This window comes from Epargyreus clarus, unplaced genomic scaffold (genome assembly GCF_041222505.1).
Source record: "Epargyreus clarus isolate Ecla_fem2 unplaced genomic scaffold, WU_Ecla_fem_2.2 ptg000018l, whole genome shotgun sequence".
Classification (NCBI taxonomy): Eukaryota; Metazoa; Arthropoda; class Insecta; order Lepidoptera; family Hesperiidae; genus Epargyreus; species Epargyreus clarus.
The window spans coordinates 6,025,909-6,043,002 of NW_027332226.1; the positions used below are offsets into that span (position 1 = coordinate 6,025,909).

The 17,094-nt window shown below is 34.0% G+C and overlaps 1 protein-coding gene across 1 annotated transcript; it reads right to left on the reverse strand.

Moving 5' to 3' along the window:
* Positions 1-6,524: 6,524 nt before the first annotated feature.
* LOC140749788 (androgen-dependent TFPI-regulating protein) lies at positions 6,525-15,500 on the reverse strand. Its single transcript, XM_073082952.1, has 4 exons — positions 15,286-15,500; positions 8,811-8,951; positions 8,192-8,412; positions 6,525-7,357 (listed from the first exon to the last, which is right to left on the reverse strand). The coding sequence occupies exons 1-4, from the start codon at positions 15,481-15,483 to the stop codon at positions 7,177-7,179; spliced, it is 741 nt and encodes a 246-aa protein (XP_072939053.1). The 5' UTR covers positions 15,484-15,500; the 3' UTR covers positions 6,525-7,176.
* Between the last annotated feature and the right edge of the window lie 1,594 nt (positions 15,501-17,094).

Below are 17,094 nucleotides of genomic sequence, written 5' to 3' on the forward strand. Positions count from 1 at the left end.
TACTAGAAAAAAACTTTAAAATACTTCATTATTAACAACAACATGTCTTAATATAAAAAAACAAAGTAGCTTATTATAATTTGGAAAGTGTTTTACTTCCTCGTAAAGCGACCGACAAAGGGCTCTTCGACGCACCCTAATTCAATTAATGCCTAATTAGAAACGAGAGTGCTCTTAATGCGGAGTAGAGCCAGAATCCGCCGGAGCCTGTCACCGAGGTAAATGGAAATCTGACAGCTCGATAGGTGTCAGTATCCATGAAATTCAGGTCAACAGTACACACAAGAATACTTATGTATGTTGTAGGGCATTTTTATATTGATTGACCAATCAGATATAAGAGCGAACCTCGCAATTCAAACCCTCAGTCTATTAATTGGAATAGGATGACCTAATAAAATAATTAATATATCAATCAATCTATACATGACTTGTGAATGTTGAACATACACATACGAGGTTTAGCGGAAAATTATCTTAGATGTGTAATAAAAAATAAACATTTTTTAAAAAAAAGTTTTAGTAAGTTTTTAATAGCGACGGAAATATGTAACTCAGGCGTTATCCACAATATTTTTTGTACAAAGAGCAAGTTATATACATGAAATTTAAAGACTGAAAAGTAAAAAATTAAACTATAAACTAAAAAAGCTTATAAACAGTAATAATAATATAATAGTAGTAATAAACGTTTATCTGTAATTGTTGATTTTGAAAATCTTAATACGAAAATACATCGATTTTTTTTAAATTTACAACTCCTCCCTAGTTTTTAAACATCTTCACAGGCGGGTAATAAACTACACACTATGTACGTAGAATAAATTATACGACTCACACACAAAACTTAATAGTTTATATACGATAGCAGAAAATATTTTAAAATTATTTAAATAACGGTTTTAATATTATTATCTGAAAGCCGATGATATGCTACCTACGCTAATTATTTATCTGAAAGTGTTTAATATAGAGAAGTCTTTAACTACTGTATAGTCCGCGCCAAACTGCTAGTCCGCTATGAAGTTGTTGCGTGTACCATTGTTGCCATGGCGACGCGATTCTTTTCTAAATTCAGAGCGGACTAGCAGTTTTACACGGACTATACTTAATTACGAAAATATGGAGAAGAAAATATACATCTTCATATGTCAGCAAATTAACGACATACATCTTTTTTTAACTCCCCTTTTTCCGTAAACTCTTCAGTCCCCAGGAGTAACAAAACATGTATCATATACGTTTGCGATTCCTGTACCCTTACCATGAGTTTTTACGTTTTGACAAATATGACTGTTTTGGTATTTGTTCACGTATTTGCCCATACAATTTCCAATCAGCGCCCCTAGCGGATTGTGTCAGAACTTAGAAATTGTACGGGCCAATACGTAAACAAATACCAAAACAGTCATATTTGTCAAAACGTAAAATCTCATGGTAAGGGTACTGTTCATTTTTAAAAATGTAAGTATGATACCTTTTACAACAAATAAACTTCTATACGAATGATAAACATCATCTAGTGGGTAAGAAATGTACTAACTACACTTCGACTATGTAGAGTCACCGGTCTTTGCGTTTACATGCTATAGTTAGCAGTACCTTTCCAATTGCAGTTTCTCTCACATGTTACTAGATGGAGTTAGTAGATACGTTTTGTCTAATATATAAAATTCTCGTGTCACAGTTTTCGTTGCCATACTCCTCCAAAACGGCTTGACCGATTTTGATGAATTTTTTGTGCTTATCCGGTATCTATGAGAATCGGCCAACGTCTATTTTTCATCCCCCTAAATGTTAGGGGTAGTACAACCCTAATTTTTTTTAAAATTTATATGGCAATACAACGTTTGCTGGGTCAGCTAGTATTTTTATAAAATTTTAGTTAAATCAAAATTAGCTATATTAATAAGTATGGATTTAATCAATAATATTTAACACATGACAAAAATTTAAACAGTTTTGACAGTTAAAATATGTCATGACCTCAAGTTATTTTAATAGTTTTGAGGATGATTTAAAAATATCTGTCATGACAAATCTTTTATAAGGGTGCGTGCTTATTCCAAATACAATGTTCTTTTTATTAGAAAAGATTATTGGCCAAATGAAATTGATTGATGATAATAATAATCTTTAGTTACAACTTAGAATTATTGTAACATTTTTGTATGATCTGATACATACGTATTACTGTAATGACGTGACGTAAGACGACGTAGATAATTGGGTGGGAGATCACTAATGCTTTGTGTCTTGGAGGCCACCTTAAGCAGTCTGCACAGGTTGATTTCATTGTATAGCCGTCGTGAAAGCCGTTGTGGGAGGCCTTGGGGGTAGTTCATAACAAAACATTGAAGCAATCTGTAACTAGCATACAAAAGGGTTGCCGCTATAATATTTGAGTTTCTAATGTAAACAGAACCCTAAAAAGTCATTGAAAGCCGTGAGCATAAATCTTAAAGTAAAATCAGTCTACAGCAAATATCTGTTTCATTAATGGTAATTTTCGAAACCACTCATTAAGTTGCTACGCTGTGGTTAATAAATTGTTAATAAACCGCTAAACGGAAGGCTTCGAAGCTACGTGGGTAAAGAAAGTCTTTAAATACTCCCTCTAATAAAGTAGAACGCAATGTTAATATCATAAATTCCAGCAGACTTCAGTTTACTCTCAGTTTCCTCATTAACAAGCTTGAAATTATTGGAAATAAAACGGGTAATAATATTATTACGTTTAAGATTTTGATGAATATTACGATCTGTTTTTATTTTTGGTAATAGGTAAATGTAGAGGTTACGGCGCAATGATTATGTTAATTCTTCTAGGTTTGATCCCTGAAAAGGTAAATTAGTCCGGGTCATTCTGTATATATTCGGGATATCTGTATATTCATGGGAAGTAGTAACCACTTTAAAGATGAGTTGCATGCTTAGATGATTTGACAATATGAATAGTAACACTAACCCTATGATCCTGTGATTACTCAGCGTCGATGATAACTACTAGGGAAAGTTTACTAGCTACTAATCAATATATTCATTATCTGATATTAAACTCGTCTGGTATATTCACAACTTTGTAAATAAGCTTTCGAAAAGCCGGGCTACTTTGCTCAGTTCTCGCTGGCGTACGGGCTTGTTAGCTGGTAAACTAACCGTTGTCATCATACTTACTAGTGAGTTAGATAAGAGGGTCTCACTTTCAATTCGTTACATAGTTGGCTACTGGACAGTTTTGGTTGGGGAGTGGATGGTTATGTGTATTTCTATTTATAATATAGCAGTGGAAAACGAGGCGATGTCCACTAAGATCCATTGCAAAAATCCATTGATGGATATTTTGCACTTTTTTGTCCACTTTAATCCATGATACAAGATTTTATTCAAAGTGGATCTTTTAGGACTAACGGGTGTCGGAAGATCCATTATAAATAAAAACATACGAAGAAACATAACTTTTTTATGGCTCAATAACACACAAAATAAACTTAAATAGGGATCTTTTCATGTATTTTAATTTATTTTTTCTTTTGTGTGTTTTTGAGCCATAAAAAAGTTATGTTTCTTCGTATGTTTTTATTCATAATGGATCTTCCGACACCCATTAGTCCTAAAAGATCCACTTTGAATAAAATCCTGTATCATGGATTAAAGTGGACAAAAAAGTGCAAAAAGATCCATCAATGGATTTTTGCAATGGATCTTAGTGGACATCGCCGAAAACGAGCTATCCATGTGATGGTTGTGGCCACTGCTGCTCGTCTAGACATCTGTAATCAACTCCAGGTAAGAATAGAGTTCTAACTGAGGTCGGTCTCAGGTGGGGTGTTACCTTTGAGGACTAAACTTAGAACGCGTGTGGTAATCTCTCCTCCTGCCTAAGGTAAGGGTTAGGGAGACCCACCTTACCACACCTTTAAAACCAGAACACACTACTGTTTTAGACAGAAACAGGTATAACGGTGGTGCCCCGGAAGTGAAGCACAATCCGCTTGTCGAATCGCCCGATTGTAAACGAACTAGCTAGTAAACTTGCACAATGACATCGAGGAATAAATATGAATGAAGATTTACCTACAGTTTTAGGATTTAAGCGGTAATGTAAGGGATATCTGTCCGGAGCATCACAGATTAAATGCTAAGTCTATTCACTTACTGTTTTTAATGTAAATCTGTGTAATAAATAAATCAAAGTCTGTAAAGGACATCCTTCAGATTACAAACTCCCATGATAACGGCGCGAAGTTTTGAAATGCAAATATTTCATTGTCGCATTTGTATCGCGTCTTGTTCTTTGTTTTGAAGCGAGTGCCTTGTAACTCACAAACTGGGTCGTAACTTTAAAAGTGTAATACAAAATGATGGCACTAGGCATGCTGTCGAGCCTTGTCTAACTTTCACGGTAAAGTTGGTCTGGACAAAGAAAACTCACAGTAAGGTACGTAATAGGGACATGACGTAGAAACACTTTCTACATACGAGCGGAATAATTGGCTAAGTGCAAGTCAAACTGGCATGTTCTGTATCATTAAATATTCTCCTTTTTTAAATATTTGTTTTCATAGCAGCAAAATAAATATACATTACACATTGTGAAAATTAAATTATTTACGTGAAAAGGTTCAATAGATAAATCGTAACGCCCAAAATATCGGTTTCTTGTACTTTATGTTTAAGTTAGAGCCTCTAGATGTAGGCATAAGCGGAGGGCTAAAACTTCTTCAAACAGGAGAACTTTTTTTCACCAGGCAAATTTCAGAGCCTTTTAATTCCGGACCCGTCCTCCAAAACAACCCATGCCTTCAGATACCTCGAAACACTTCTTGACTGCCTTCAAATACATTGTTTTAATGCTCGGTCAACGGCCAGTAGCCACTCAAACTAACAAACGCAGTGACAGTTTGTGTTTGCATTCTAAAAATATTTCCCCAGACGCAATAAGTGATATTTATTTTACACGTCACCGGCGCTGTGGACTTAAGTTTTAACAAGGTTGTTTCGTGTTTAAAAGGCGTTGTGTGCTTATCGTTTCCTGCTCGTTTCCTATCCAGCACCCTTACCATGAGTTTTTACGTTTTGACAAATATGACTGTTTTGGTATTTGTTTACGTATTTGCCCATACAATTTGCCCAATCAGCGCCCCTAGCGGATTGTATCAGAACTATAGTGTCAGTAACGTAACATTAAATGTCTAAATTCACAAAATGGTTCTTTATGTTTTGTCTCTCTTTTTTGCGAAAATGTATGGTAGACAAAAAGTTGTGGAATGTGGAGTGGGATGTTTTGAAAACTCATGGTAGGGTACTCAAGGGTAGGTACTGTAGGTGTTTAGTAGCGGTGTTTGATAGGATTATAGGGTGATTTTGCGTTTAAATTACCCACTATTTTTTTATTTAATTCTTTAGGACTTATTTATTAGTTGTGTACAAACAGCAACGCATATGCGGTACACGGCATACAACGTTTTATTGTTCTGAAATATGCGAAAAGGCTTAGTAGAAAACTATATTTAGAATGTACAAAAGGCGATTGGTGCGATTGGTGTTCAAAAGGCGTTGTATGTTTTTCATTTCCTGTTCTTAGCGATGTTTAAACTATTAACAGGCAAATTTTGTTTAGAGTGTTTCCTTCATAAAGGAGAAATAAGTAGTTCATGATAACTCATTTCCTTTAAAAAAACTTAGTGTGCTGTGCTTACATGGATTCTGTCTGCACCTCGTAGAGGTCTCCTCTTCGTCAACATATCATCACATAGGTTAAATTAAAATAAAATGTACTTAAACGATTAATCGATATATTTTAAAGTAACTTAAAATGATTTTCTATAATTATATTGGTATTCAATCTCATGTGAATGATATAAATCGTATATTACTTCTATACTCATTCATAATTTGATTCTCGAGAAAATATTATATGTCGATGCCCCTTGAGATCTAAGTTGGAATTCCTAATGTAAGTGACAAAAATATAGAGAATCTTCCTCTAGAGCCGACCAACGGTAAGTACCAACTTAAAAATAATATAATCATAGTTTGAAGAGCTTCTTTCTTTGGGAACTCTTCTTCTTTGGGGTTACTGGTGTCTTACTGGCATTTGTTGAGAAACGTAAAGACTGTTGGGTGGTTTTATATTTTATTTTTTTGGTGATGTTGATTAAAACAATGCATATTATAATTATCTCCCATTGCTTTAAACATTGCATTCGTCTCTACATTAATGATTTTCTTATGAATATTGCCGATTTTACCAATAAACAATTTAAAATACATAATACATAATAATTATACGATTCGTTATTTAATATGTGATATGGTTTTAAACATAGGAAACAAGGTTTCTGTGCATTATTACATAATATGATAAGCGCCTGCCAATTTATTAGTGGCAACGTAATACTATCTGATATTTTGGAAATAATTTAATTATAAAAATAAATGAGCCTAACCATTACGGTACCTTTATACCTATAGATATTTCTAATACCACAACCTTAGTCCTAGGGATACAGCCTTACAGATTATGACTATATTAAAATCATAAGTCCATATAATTGTCAATTTAAAAGTTTGCGAATGTTTGTTTACATTACTTAGATATCCTAAGGCGTGTACGTAATATTAAATTTACGTTAATTACGTTCAAACTGAAATATAAAACCTAGAATTTAAGATATCAGATAAACAATATCTAGATATATAGTTTTGTTCATTGTATATTATTTCAAAGTTGATTAAATAATATATGAATATAACCTTATTAAACGATATGATTACTTATTATTATTAACGGCAACTTAGATAAGGAATATCTCTTTCTACACTATGATTTATATTTATAAAAAATATTAATAAAAAAAACATATACTCTATTTGTAAAAAAATATAAAACATATGACAGACATGATTATCGGCAAACGGAATTTGAATATCATAATATAGTCACACGAACATAATATGAATCTATCCTCCTGGCTTAGTATTGGACTAATATAATTGCTATTCATTTTTAGTGTTCATACATATTTTTATCTCATTCTCAAAACAAACCATTTCCCGCATGATGCTAACTTAATTCCAATCCAGTTAATTCCTTAACTATATCCACAATATCTTCTTTAAATTCATATAGCACCCCACATTTTGATCCTCAAAGGACTCAAGTGCGCATTTTCAAGCAATTTTCTTCCTGGTTCCTCTCTGGCCCCATATCAGGTCAACAACAAACCACTGGCCGGTATAGTAGAAAAAGTTTGCTATGTACATGTACACACATGTGACCAATAATTTGTTTGTAGAGAACAATCTGATTCCAGGATATACGTATTCTCCCTTCGATATGCTGTGCGCTATTCTGTAAAGATTAAGTTATAGTTAGCGATGTAAGTGTCATTTTGTCTCATATATTTTTTGATTTTTTTAGCAGTTATCCAAAAATATTTTAAATAATTCCTTGCAAAATTTCTTTTGCTGCATCCGCATGCTTGCCAAACCGCCACTAATTTATACGTGTGGAAAAAGCGTTTTCCTTGGTTTGTGTAGGTTTGTTAGCGCTTGTAGCATGGCGTTTGATCAAGCCAAACGTTTGTAGAGGTTTGGAGTTTGTGGCAAACGTCAAGCGAGCGGACACGACAATATTAGATTTTGAAGGATTAGATTTGATTACATTTTGAAGGTGGTAGAACCCTTTGTGGTTCGACTCCGGCGGCACCACCGCCACACCTATTTTTACCTAATAACAGCAGTGTTAGGCGCTGTTGTGTTCCGGTTTGAAGGGTGTGGTAAGGGAGACAGACTTTTCCGAGGCGTTCCAGCTTAGTCCTCAGGGGTAGCGGTGCATCTGTGGTAGGAATATCGAATCCTATCTGGGGTTGATTACAGATGTCCATGGGCGGCAGTAGCCACTTACCATCATGTAGACTGCATGCTCGTCTGTTACTCCTATATTATTAAAAAAAATAGACGGAAGTCCCGTTAAAATCAAAGTAAAGTCCAGTCAAAAACAAAGTCCTGTTCATAGTTATTTTGGAATAAACTTCAATAGTGTAATATATTCGAAGTATTATATTCCATTCGTATGAAATATTCAGGTGCTTTATATTTAAAGCTATATACTTCAATAGTAGGAAATCATATAACCTAAAATCATATAAAATACACAATTTTCGGCTGTTTGATAGGTACTTACACTAGCACATACAACGTGAGGAAAGCTGTCAAGGCAAGTATTTGGGGCGTCATATTCTTAGGCCGTTTCCGGGGCACACACGCTAGATCGAATAATACGAAGAGGAGCGAGATTGTGTGCATACTGTGCTGATTCCACATGGAGATATACTCATCAGCTGATAGAGGCATCAGCAATCTTCGGTCCTTGTTGTAGATACGCCAGAACAGTATATCTCCGAACTGTAATTAGCAAAGAAACACATTTAAGCAACACGTACAGAAATATTGCATGCAGATTTAAAATTTAAGATTCATAACTCAATATTGTAAGGTGGTAAATCCCTATGACTTGACTCCGGAACCACTACCGTCACACCTATTTCTATCTAGTAGCAGAAGCTGTGGCCGACTTCAAGTAGGATTCTAATCTTACCTGGGTTGATTACAGATGTCTGTAGGTGGCAGTCGACACTTATCATCAGGTGGACTGCTTTTTATATTTTATATAAAAAACACTTAAATTTCCGTAATATGCCGCACTAAGGAATTCTACAATACAAGGTATATAGGATTTGACTAGAATTCAATATTAATAAATTATTTTGAACATATTTAAACAAATAAATATTATGACTTACCAACGTGACTGGTAGAATAATGCTGTTGAAAAGAAAATTTCTAGCTTTATTTAACCTTAGGATGTTTTTTGATTGACTTTCACGTTTTAGAGCCTTCCATTCACAGTAAATACTTATCAGTATATAAGGCGCAGTGAGCAGCTGAAAATAAGAGACATAGACATAAATAAATCGCTAATCCTAATTTCTGACGATCCTAATTACAAGAATGGGATAAAATTATTAAAATCGTGTATTGTCATCGGTTCTTGATAATTATTCAAAATTTTAAATTAATCGGATCGTTCAAAGTGGGTAAAAATCGAGTTTAAAGATTCCGTTACATGCACAGATACATATGCAGGGTGTCCCGTTAGTACCACGACAAACTTGGGTAGAAGATAGCTAGGGTCTAACCTGAGAAAAAAAGCCTTAGTAAAAGTGTCACCGTTTTTGCACTATCGATTGTTTTATATTTTTTTAAATTCAGCCCTTTTCAGCTTCTTTTGTTAACTGCGTGTACAAATTTGGTTTTACAGTTTTTATTTTTTCTGTTAAATACTATCAGATAGTTGTCTACCCTATTAAAATGTAAATTGGTTAAAAGATGTAAAAAAATCATGTAAAAATAGGGCTATTTTTTAGTTTTTAATTTTTTTACAATTTTTTCCTCAAGTTTGACTATTCGCGGTGAATAAAATGTACTGAACTATAAGTGCACTTAAAAAATATGTTTAGTTAATATAGATTTCAGAATGGTACCGCACTTACTATTTAAAGTTTAAGAAATAAAGTTTAGGCTATTTTTGCATGAAAGGGACTGAAACCGACGAAAACGTAATGACCTATTTTTTTAATTTAAATTACGCTTGATACCGACTCACAATGTGTGAAACAGTACAAAATTACATTATTAACTAGTTAAACAGTTTAAAATAACCTTCTTCAGTTGTAAAAAACCAACTAACTAGCAAACAAAGTAAATATTTCCTTACTTTTAACTGTCGTGTCGAAGTGAAACTTCATATTTGTGTGTAATTTGAATCACAATGCCATAATTTGGTATCTTGGGACTGATCTGATGATGGAGTTGGAGATGTATGGTACATTTTCTACCCTTTTTTACCCTTAGTCCTAAAGAGTTAGAGTATCGCTCTTGGCTCCATCATTAGATCAGTTCCAAGATACCAAATTTAATTATGCCATTGTCATTCAAATTCATGCGATGTGCCCACATAGTTCTTAAGGATAATCCTGGTGATACATTGGTGATTACAAATATAATGTAGAATTCATTTCTTTCCTTATAAAGATAGCGACTACTTTAGCATAGGAATAAATAGCTGGCACATTGATAAAATTGAATGCATATAATTACCTATTGTCTACTTAATTACGGACGTAATATCTTTGTAAGTTTTGTGTTTTTTTATTAAATATATAAATAAATGTTAATAGTTTTATGTTATCCCCAAATTAGAAATATAATTTTGTAATAGGCTGTTATTTTGTGAATTTTAGTTCTATAGTAGAATATTAATTTTGAAATAATAATAGTCCATCGGTTTATGACAGTATTGAATAAGCAATCGGGCAGTCAGTCAGAACTCTAAAGGAACGCAACCGGAGCCTTCTCAGCGCACTGCCCGTCGAGCTCTGCCCAGTTGAGATTGAATCACCACACCGTCCGGTGTACACGATGGTATGCGACCACACATACCGCCGTCCTTTTTGGGATCATTTTCGTCGCCTCTTACAACAGGTAGGGGATACCGTAGCCCTATTCTGGTGGCGGAACTATAGGAATACCGAATTTTAAATCCTAACATTTTCTCATATTTCAGGTATGATATTATACCAACGTTTATAAGTAGTACCTAAACTAAACACGTAAGTAAGCCTAAGTAATACCTAAACTAAACACGTAAGTAAGCCACATGCACATGACCACAACCAGATCTAAGGATTAACTTAAGTGACTGCAGAAACACTGCACTGTATATTGTAGAAATTAGTTGGTACAGGCCGCTACTATCCGGATTATACTAATATACTGTAGTATAATGTACGTATATAATATTAGCATGTGTTTAGAGATGTCAAATTGCCGATATTGATACTTATATTAATGATCTTAAATACTGATATACCGATTTAATATCAAATTGTGAATTTTATATTCATTTTGGCGACTTTTTATTAATCACCGACTAGTCTTACCTCGGCGTCATTTGCGATATATTTTCGCATTCTCGATATATCGTAGTCATAGGTAATGCCTCTCATGAGAAGGACTAATGTACATAATAATGTAGCTATATTAACTATAACTGCTGGTTATTCATGTATCCTATGTATTCAAAATAAAGCACATAGTGTGTCACAAGTAAATGATTTGTAATAAGTAAGTAATAATTAATAAATTTCCAGGTTTTTTATCTATTTTATATTCATGAAAATTAATTTACACTTAAAATATTCTAATCATTTTGACTGTATACTATCAACATATCATTACTTATATACAATAACGGCATATTTAATAATTATAGATAGGGTGCCTCTTCATAGGGACGACACGACACCTACACGGCACCGACAGCACGACAACAGCAGCTATTTTTGATCGACAGTGATACAACATGACACAACGGTGACGAACAAATGAACACAAGGGGGAAGATTTATATGTATGTCAACTAGTATCCTCAGTGCCAGTGAAATAGCGTGCAGTACAATTTCATACAGTACTAGCTGTGCCCAGCGGTTTCACCCGCGTTAAAAAAACAGGGGCGCAGCTGGTTCTAAAATATAAGTAGCCTAAGTTACTCCTTATTACATCAGCTACCTGCCAATAAAAGTTCCGTCAAAATCGGTCCAGCCATTTCAGAGATTAGACAGAACAAACAGACAGACATGTGTATGTACCGTACGTATATTCATATGCATGTAGTAAAAAGCGGTTATTTCAATTAAAAAAATAGACAATCCAATTTTATTGATTGTATGTACGAGTATAGATTATGGGTACACTCAAGCCGTTGCGATTGCCGTGTCGTGTCGTCCCAATGAAGGAGACCCCATAAGTAGATTGGCGGTACTTCCGCAATATAACCACCGTTGTACACCCTCAAAAGGTTTCGTATTATAATATTTAAGTATGTTATGGCATATTGTTTGTTAGTAAACAAATCTTTGTACGTGAGGCCTCTAGTATCCTATACTAGATTATGGTATTGCTACCACATAAATTATAATGATTTCTGTAATATTTGTATTTGTTTGACCTCAATTTAATGGCAGATTAGATTTTTTGGACAGAGAGCGATAATGATGTTGCAGAATTAATTATCTAGCATACATATTAAATTAATATATGAATTCATAAATAGTTTTTAGAGTTGCATATTACTTTTTAAGTTACAGTATTTGATTCGAATATGTAGCAGACGAGCAGGCAGTCCACCTGATGTTGTAAGTGGCTACTGCCGCCCATGGACATCTGTAATCAACCCCAGACAGGATTATATAGTCCAACCTGAGGGCGGCCACAGATGCGCCGCTACCCCTGATGGCTAAGCTGCAACGCCTCGGAAAAGTATTACTCCCTTACCACACCCTTCAAAACGGAACACAGCAGCGTCTAACAATGCTGTTATCAGGCACAAATATGTGTGGCGGTGGTGCCGCCGGAGTCGATCCACAAAGGGTTCTACCACTTTCAAATTCTTTCAAAATATTTATTTTAATGTGAAAAAAACAAAAGCTGTTTGTTTGTCTACCCATTTATAATAATAATGACTGTAGAGTCATTATTATAAATGGGTACACAAACATATATACCATAAGAGGTAGCTCTTGAACCATAAACCGTTATATAAAAAAATACATATTATACATTACTATGGCAGCTATAACTACAAATACCTATTTAAAGTTTCTACCCATAACTATTGAACTGTTATAAGTAGACACTTTAAATGTTTAGTCTGTGAAAATTCGACTCGCACTTGATATTTTTTTTCAACTATCATAAAATATTAATAAATGTTTAAGGATATAAAAATGAATTATCCTAGTTATGTACATGAATAAAAAATAAAAAGACATTAGAGTGACTCTCCTGAGGTAACGGTGTCAATTATTATTACTCGCAGAACAGATTAAAATCGCAAAGTAAGAAGCGGTTTTTATCAATCTTGTTTTAATTATATACGTAGGTTTTAGTTAATTATTGTCTTATAAAAGTAGTAGTTGTAATAAAAATCCATGTTCCAGATAAGCTCAGTAGATTTCTAGTTCAGAAAAAAATATAAGTAATGCAAAAAAATAGCAACAACGAAATTGTAAAAACCTACTTACTACATTATTTTTTTTATTCGTAAATTACAATATGAAATCATATGTATTACCATGTGATTACCGCTATAGTTTAACGACCTCGATTGTGTTTTGGAATTCAAATTAGAAATTTCTTAAAATTATTTTCTTTATGTTTTCTCGTTACATTAAGGAACTTGGTACCGCACTTCTTGCTTCTTGATATAACTGCAAGTTTATTTGAAGGTGGTAGAACCCTTTGTGGCTTTGACTTGCGGCGGCACTACCGCCACACCTATATTTTTTTTATTTATTTACTCTTCATTGACCATGTTAAAAACAATGTGGTGTAAAAAGCGGACTTAATACTAAATAGCATTTTCTCCCAGTCAACCTTAGGGATGTGCAGAAAAATTGAAGGCGGTACAACTATACTAAATTAATGATAATAAATAGGAAATAAAATAAAATGAAAAAATAGGGAGAAGGGAGAACATGAAAAAAGAAAGAATGTAAGAAAGAAAGAGAAAAAATAAGATATAAATAGATGAGAAGTAAATACATTTTAAAATAAATTACTACGTGAAAATGAAGAAAAATTGTGTAAACACCATATCTAATAATGAACTAAATTACAATAGTGAGCAAAGACATTCTTTTTAAAAGTGTATTTGGAGCACATTTTTCTAAGTTCCTCAGGAAGAACATTCCAAAGCCGTGCTGATTGGAGCGTGAAAGAATTAGAGAGAAACCCAGACCGATGAAGAGGTAAAGACAGAGCACGAGAGTTAGAGGAACGAAGTTCCCGCTCGTGGATATCACAGAGATAATGAAATTTAGATTTCAAGTATTCTGGAGCGACAGGGTCAAAAAGAACTGTGAAAAGAGAATTAAGTAAATATAATTGTCTACGTTCACAACATATCTGCCTTATAACAGCAGCGTTAAGCGCTTTAATATAGGAACAGCAGACGAGTATCTACTCCATCTCATGGTAAGTGGCTGCCGCCGCCCATGGACATCTCATCATCATGGACGTAATCAACCCCAGAAGCGATTAGGTTCCAACCTGATGTCGGCCACAGATGCGCCGCTTAACCTTAGGACTAAGCTAGAATACCTCGGAAAAGTATACATAGATCGGAAAGTGTATCAATTTTTAAAATCAAAATCTGGTTTAATAAGGCATTTCATAGATAGACAGATCCTAGATAGATAGATACAAAAATTTCTTATACTAACAACATAAATTATTAACAGAGACTATAAATCAGTTTTTTTTATAATATAGGAGTAGCAGACGAGCATGCAGTCCACCTGATGGTAAGTGGCTACTGCCGCCCATGGACTTTTGTAATCAACCCCAGATAGGATCCTACCTGAGGTCGGCCACAGATGCGCCGCTACCCCTGAGGACAAAGCTGGAACGCCTCCGAAAAGTCTGTCTCCCTTACCACACCCTTCTAAATTAAGTAATTTTAGATATTGAGAACACTATAGTCGGTGGTACCATTTTAATCGTGACGGTCCCACCGTACTACCAGGGTACGGCCGGTGCTAACGTGGGCCCTTATCAATTATTACTTTATCTTGATCTAACTATTGATGTTCAAGGAATCTGTGATAAATTAAATAAATTAATTTAATTTTCTTTTATTCTAAATACATAATTATTTTAAAGGACAATATCCTATTATAATTTAATTATTCAATCATTTAATTTAAGTTATCTTCATAACATATTTTTTTATAACTCGTATTTAACATACCTATTCGTGAGAACTCACATTATTATATATAAAATATTTTTATGACGTCGATTGTAAAAAAAATACATTATTGTTAAATTTCTGTAAAAAATATTACTTATACTTTTAAGTGAGTATTAAATGCTGCATTGAAGTGCCGGTTCATAAATTAATTAAAAATTACTTAAATACTTGTACTCCTAATCAAATAGAAAAATTTCATGTATCGTAAATAAAAGTAACTGTATCAACTTATCAATAGTGTGATATAATTATTTCAATTAATTATATTAATCCATAGAAAGCCTATTACATCATAAACAATATTGCATCTATTGCGCTTCGTAAGCCCTGTAAATTTTCCATATCTTTCTTACTACTTTTTTGATCCTTCTAATTTTCATAAAATGCATTTTCTACGTACTTACATTAAACCAAGCAGTAATAAGTTTCCACTTTAATTTCACGTACACTTGTAGGTTTGGGTCCTTAGATTTTGAATAGTCTTGACTCAAAAGATGCGTCGCTACAACAACTAGATGTAACAGTGACGTAACATAAACAAACAGTCTAATTTTTATCAAAACATTACCACTTCGCACAAGCGAGCTGTCTAACTTCAACATCGTGTACGTTTGTATAGGACGCTAGCCGCCGATGTACTCGGGGAATGACATTGAATCGTTATATTTTAAATACATTGTGTCGAAGTGCAAAACTGAATCGGGTTTTTCGTAGAATCGCTAATAGTAAGAGTAAAATGAAGCGCACATACTTCCGCGTGTGAAAATCTTACTAGAACTACAAAGTTAAGCAATGTCCGGCGTAGTCGGAAGTTAGATGGGTGACCGACAGTGGTTAAACATACGTGCTTTCGGCCCCTCGATTGTCTGTCCTTGTCAGTTGTTATCACTATATCGAGCTTATCACAAGACTTTGTGCTTGAAAATATACGACAAAGGTTGGTCATCATAATTTTTCTCTATGGCAGTCCCAGTGGTTGAAATTCGGCTTCCCCAATGGGGGGTTAAGGTTCAAATTTATTGGCAAGGAGGCAAGGATATCTCTCCATAAATGAGGGTAGATCTGGACGACACTTTATAATGCTGGTTCAATGCCAATTAGCGAATACAGGAAGGTCATTTTCGCCAACATATTACTGTCCCACTGTCCCTTTTCAAAGTGAGAGGGGTGTAAGCCATAGCCCACACCGATGACCAAGTGCAGTTTGGTAGGCGACACGCTCTCTTGAGACCTTTTTTCCCAAGAACTGTTAGGCTTGTAGGGATTCTCATGATGTTTTATTTCTTAGTAAAATATCATAAATTCAGAAAACCGACTCAAAATTAAATCTCATCCAAAATTTGTTACATTCTAGAGATTTTTATGAAGATGTTTTTTGAAAGCATATAAATATCAATTTTATAATATTTTCAAGATTTATTCTGCACAGATTTTCTTAGAAAACGATGACGATGACGTTAAGTTGATTTATTCTGTCGATTTTGATGTCGTCGTAAAATGTATTATCACTATTTTTTACAAATACCCAAAAGAGTATACTTAAGTACAAACATAAATTTTGGATAACGATAGTTAGATTTATCTCGATTTCCATACATACGAGTATGTCTCAAAATACCCAAGTTTAAGGTCTTTTCTTATTACGTTGTTGAATATCCACAAGGTCCGCGAGACGAGCCGGTTCTCGTATTAGGACAAGGCCTACAATAACCATTAGTTCAAATATTGAATTAAAATGCAAATAAAATCAAAAATATGCATCAATGTTTTTAATGTGCAGAATTCTATTAATAATATTTAAATCTATCATAATAATATGTATCATCGACTTTCAATGTCGAAGGAGATAAAGGTCAAATTGGCAAATTTTTGTAGTACCTATTCATCTTATAATCATACGTCATAGAAAAAAATATTCTTCATAAAAACTTCTCTATTATAATGTTAACTTTAACGTTCTAGCGGATTAGGAGGGGGGAAGGGGTAAGCCCCCTAAAACAGTTGCTAAAAAAGGTTGTCAAAATGAAACAAGAGTGAAATGTGTATAATTCAACGACAAAAAAGTCACCGGAATCATACGTATTTTTCGACGAATATCTACTCGTATGACTATATATTTGAAGTTTTGTTAAATTAAATAAACTTTTTCCACTAGGGCCCCCATTCAACTTTCCGTCCCGGGTCTCCCATGACGTAGTCCGCCAGTGCTTGAA

Bases quoted from the DNA above. Each gene is read 5' to 3' on its own strand.
- LOC140749788 (XM_073082952.1), bottom strand. From the start codon at position 15,483: ATGTTGAAGTTAGACAGCTCGCTTGTGCGAAGTGGTAATGTTTTGATA. The intron at 8,413-8,810 runs GTAAGTCATAAT...TGCTAATTACAG, and splicing joins TTATTCTACCAGTCACGTTG to TTCGGAGATATACTGTTCTG. The intron at 7,358-8,191 runs GTAAGTACCTAT...TAATCTTTACAG, and splicing joins CTCACGTTGTATGTGCTAGT to AATAGCGCACAGCATATCGA.